Here is a 4,411-nt window from a genome sequence, read left to right as displayed (position 1 = left end):
ACTTAGGGATATGGCAGTTGGCAGAGAAGTTCTTCCCACGTTGATGCCTGTGAGGGTGGCATGAGCGGCCTGAGTCTAGGAAGGGGTGGGGCCCATCGATGCCAACTCAGCAGCTTCCAGGAGCTCTGATGGCATATAAGGCTCCCAGGTCCTTACAGGGCACCCCGAGGGGAGGGCATAGACCGTGACCAGGCAGAGAAGCAGCGGACAGAGAGCCGGAGACGGTGAAGGGACTGACATGGAGGCTGGCGCCCGGGCCTGGGACAGGTAACCCCAGCCCCCTGCATGGCCCCTGCTCCTGAGCCCCTGCTCCGGGCTGATGGGGACCCGCCACTCCCTCAAGGTCTCCTCCCGGGCCTCTGAGGGCTCCTCCTCTCCCTGCCTCTCTCCTGCTGGCCCGTCCTGGGCCCACTGTGCCCCTGGGGCTGATGCCCAGTCTGCTTGTCCGGCCGGCCTCCCCAGGCTCCCGGGGACTCATCCCCAACACTCCTTAGCTTCCTCCGCCCCCCCCCCCCCCAGGGAATCCATCCGTGCTGCTAGGGAATCCCTTCGGAGCTGTGGGCCAGGAAGTCTCTTTTGGCTTTACGATTTCGGTTTTGCAAAGGGCACGCATTATTTTTGTAACACAGAAATTCCCATGATTGTTTAAGAAAAATGGTCTCTGGTATTCTCTTTCTCGGCACAGGCATGTGTAGGGCCTCGGTGTACTATGTGGCAATGGTTACTTACCCTTGAAGTCTAGGGGGAAAGGCCCCAGGGGAGTGGGTCAGCGGGGACAGGGATGGGACACCGAGGCCAGGAGGTGGGATGGGAGCCTACCCGAACAGACAGAGAGGCCCCATCTGAGGGTCTGAGTGTTCCATGCTGCTCGGGGGGTGGGGGGGGCACCTGTGAGCAGAGTGGGCTGGCCCCCCTGGAGCCCCCACAAGGGGTCCCAGAGGGAGGATGGGTGGCTCCAGCAAAGCGAGTGGAAGCCTGTCCTCTGTGGGTCTGGCCGGTATGTGGGGTGCAGGGGTCAGGGGTGTGAGGTAAGGGATCCAAAGAAACCAGCAAATGGCAATGAGCCCAGAAGAGATAGTTTAGGTTTCTAAAGCTGTAAGCATCTTTACGTCTTATGTGAAATCTCTCTTCTGTTCCAAACATACGTCAGTAAGATGACACTCCCTCCTCCAGGGGGGCCCCGGTCTTTGAGCTTCTCCCCCACCCCCCTGTTGGCAGTTGCCTGCTGGACAAGGACACCTTCTTGGAAAACTTCCACCTTGAGTGGTGGCCAAATAAGGCCTACCTCTGCTACGAGACGGAGCTCCCCAGCGGTGACCCCGGGGTCCCTCTGGGCCAACACAAGGACATCCTGTGCAATAAGGTGAGTGGCCCAGGCTGACGACAGCACGCAGGGCCTCCCAATCCTGGGACGTTCAGGGGAGATGTTTCCCAGTGGACACAGGGGTCCCCCAGAGCGGTCACCTGGGGTCCCTGCAGCTGCTACACGTCGGCCTGGAGTCAGGTGGGACTGTTCCTGCTGTGGTCGCTGGCTTGGGGCCACCCATGGGAAAGCAGTCACAGTGGCCCAAGGTCTGGCACCGTCAGCCCCTGTCACCCGAAGCCCAGGGCTCAGCCACTCCCCTCCTGCGGTGCCTCTGAAGGAGGGTGAGGACAGAGGAAAAGGCTTCTGGACAAGGGGTCAGCTTTTCCCCAGGCCTCTGCCTGGGACAGCCTCCCACCAGAGAGCCCGAGTCCTGTTGGCTCTCAAAGATCCCCCCCCCCGCCCGTCATTACAGGGGGCTCTGGTAGGACCCCCACCAACTGCTTGCAGATCCCGTCAAGGGCACTGTTCCCCACGCCAGCATGGCCCGGGGAGGCCCTGTCAGTGTTGGGGTACCCATCACGCCTCCCCAGAATCTGCACTTGCACTCCCGACCTGAGTCGCCCCCTGTTCCTGGTTGATAATCCTTCCCTCAACAGGTTGGACCAATCTCCACAGTCCTAGGAGCCCCCACAGTGACATTCATCCCATGGACCCTGGGGGCCTCTCTCCTTGGCGCCCCTCCCCCCTTGTCACTGCACAGGGAGCCCTTTTGTATCCCACAGGTGGGAGTGGGGTTGGGGGGGGTGGATCCCTCCCTGGAGGATGCACTCACTTCCCTGGCATCAGGCCAGTGACCTTGAAGCCCACCCGGCCTCCTCCCTCCCCACTAGGTGAGCATCCAGAAGCCCCCTCCTTTGGGCGCAGACCTGGCGGGGCTCCAGAAACTCAGTAGTCAAGTTGAATCCCATTTGAATGCAATAGCTTAAAAGCCAAACTTCATGCCAATCCCACGATGCGTGAAATGGCAACAATTTAAATGAAGACCTATCGGGGACAGAGTGGCACAGACCACAGTGAGCGGGGCAGGATGCCAAGTCCTCCCCGGGTCCGGGCGCTGGACAAACGCCCCGTCCTGTGCTGGTCCTGGAGGGCTGGGGGCGCTGGGGGCGCTGGATGCTGCCTGAAACCCTGCGCCCTCTGCCTGCTGAGGGGGGCCCTCCTCTAATTCTGTGCTGGAGGCCAGGACCTCGGCCTCCTCACGCTGGTCCCCTCCTCCCCCGCGTTCACAGCAAATGACACAACCCTTTCCTGCCTCCTCTATGCTCGGCCTGCCCCGGGGAGGTCAGCCGGACTGCCCCGCGGGGTTGTGCCGGCTGCAGCGGATCCAGGCCTGGGAGCTGCTTTCTGTCCTGGAGAACAGACACGTGACCCCACACCCCTTCGCCTCCCACCTCTATACCGAGGAAGGATTTCAGAATGGGTTGCGCCTCCTGTGGGGGGCCGGGGCCCGCATCGCCATCATGACCTCCACCGGTCCGTGTGGAGCTCCCGGGGTGGGCGGTGGGCAGGGAGAGGCCTGGGGGGACTGGCTACGAAGGCGTGGGCAGGAGTGGAATCCCTGGCGGAAGCCTCTGGTGGCTGCACAGGCCAGGCTGACCTGGGACGGCAGGGGACAGCGGAGCGTGCTGGAAGAGAGAGTTGGGGGCAGGAGAGGAGTCTGGAACGGGCCGGAGAATAGCGGACGTGCAAGAGAGACGTGGGTGGGGTGTCCCGAGAGGAGGGGAATCCGGCTGGCCGAGACTGCAGGCTGAAGAAAGAGTCCCGGGGGTTAAGGAGTCGCCCGGAGGACAGAGGGCAGCGGCGCCGTTATGAAGGGCAAAGCCTGTCCCCGAGAGTCAGACACCCTGTGGCCACCCCTGTGGCCCGGCTCTCCTCCTGCCCCGCCCCGCCCCACTGCAGAGTTTGAGCACTGCTGGGAACCCTTCGTGGACAACCAGGGAAGAGCCTTCGAGCCCCGGGACACGCTGGTCTCCCAGAGTCAGGACCTCGCTGAGACGCTGCAGGTCACAGGTGAGCTCCCTCCTCCCCAAGGCCTCCCCTGCCCTCCTCCATTCTGTCCTCTCTGGCCTTTCCCTGTCCCCCTCCTCTTCCTCTGGGTCACCTGCTCGCTCCCAGGGTGCCAGCTCCACCCCTGCCCCACCCAGGCCTCCTGCCTCGGCTTCCCCACCTCCTCGTGTCCCCCTCCCTTCCCATCTTTGTGGCTGCCAGACCACTTCTGTGTGCCCTCTGTCCACCTGTCTCACTGCCCGCCCCACTCACCTTCACCCTCCTGTCCTGGAGCAGAAAGCCTGAAGGGTGGGCCTCAGTCCCGCTAAGAACGCAGGAGGCCTCTGTTGGACAGCAGAATAAAACACTTCCTCCCAAGAAACGTACACTTGCCCTTCACCGTCATCCCCAGATTGATGTAATGAAGCCAGCAGAAGGCAATGAGCCCAGAGCAAATAGTCTTAAAAAAAAAAATAAGAAGAAGAACTGAGTTGGTTTGCTTGTCATTGAAAATCTCTCTTCTGTTCCAAATATACATCATGAAGATTGCACTCAGCGCTGTCAGAAGAGTTTTCAGAGTTTAGAGAAGTAATAACTGTAATTGATTCTGGGCAACCCTATGGCCAGGGATCTAGAGACCAAAAACCTCCTCCTACAAGCCATCCTGTCAGCAGCACTGACTGCAAGTGACAGCCACGCTCTGCAAGAGAAGAGGAAGGAGTCTGCTGGAGAGGAACCTCCCCTCTGAGGTCAGGTGGGGGCGGGAGGCTCTCCAGTCCTCACCCCTCCTGACTGGCCTGCCCCGGAGAGGAAGCCAGAGGGAGGGACTTCCATGCCCAGAAGGCGAGCTCTGCCCCTTCCTGACACAGCGCACGCGGTGCACAGACAAGGGACTGGACGCGCAGGGGACTGGGACCGGCACCCAGGCGGGATCCCTCCCGCCGCCGGGCTCACCGTGGCCCTCGTGCCAGGCTCCGTGGAATCCAGACCCTGCTGAGTGGAATCCCGGCTGCTGGTGGGCGTGCACGAGGCCTTCCCGAAGGACAGCAAGAGTCCCCG

The 4,411-nt window shown here is 61.7% G+C and overlaps 1 protein-coding gene across 2 annotated transcripts; it reads left to right on the top strand.

Annotated features, from left to right (window-relative positions):
• The first annotated feature begins 64 nt into the window (after positions 1 to 64).
• LOC121024809 (DNA dC->dU-editing enzyme APOBEC-3G-like) lies at positions 65 to 4,403 on the top strand. 2 transcript variants are annotated; one of them, XM_040467097.1, is made up of 5 exons: positions 65 to 267; positions 1,219 to 1,363; positions 2,596 to 3,376; positions 3,980 to 4,101; positions 4,222 to 4,403. In XM_040467097.1, exons 1-3 carry the CDS (start codon positions 239 to 241, stop codon positions 3,115 to 3,117), a joined length of 696 nt encoding a protein of 231 aa, XP_040323031.1. In that variant the 5' UTR covers positions 65 to 238; the 3' UTR covers positions 3,118 to 3,376; positions 3,980 to 4,101; positions 4,222 to 4,403. The 2 variants fall into 2 exon arrangements, with proteins under 2 accessions (XP_040323031.1, XP_040323030.1); XM_040467096.1 differs by having other exon boundaries at positions 3,980 to 4,403.
• The last annotated feature ends 8 nt before the right edge of the window (positions 4,404 to 4,411 follow it).

The sequence above is a fragment of the Herpailurus yagouaroundi genome, unplaced genomic scaffold (assembly GCF_014898765.1).
Source record: "Herpailurus yagouaroundi ecotype Mexico unplaced genomic scaffold, PumYag 67198, whole genome shotgun sequence".
NCBI classification, from domain to species: Eukaryota; Metazoa; Chordata; class Mammalia; order Carnivora; family Felidae; genus Herpailurus; species Herpailurus yagouaroundi.
Note: the sequence above shows the minus strand (reverse complement) of the source record. Positions and strands in the feature narration are given on the sequence as shown.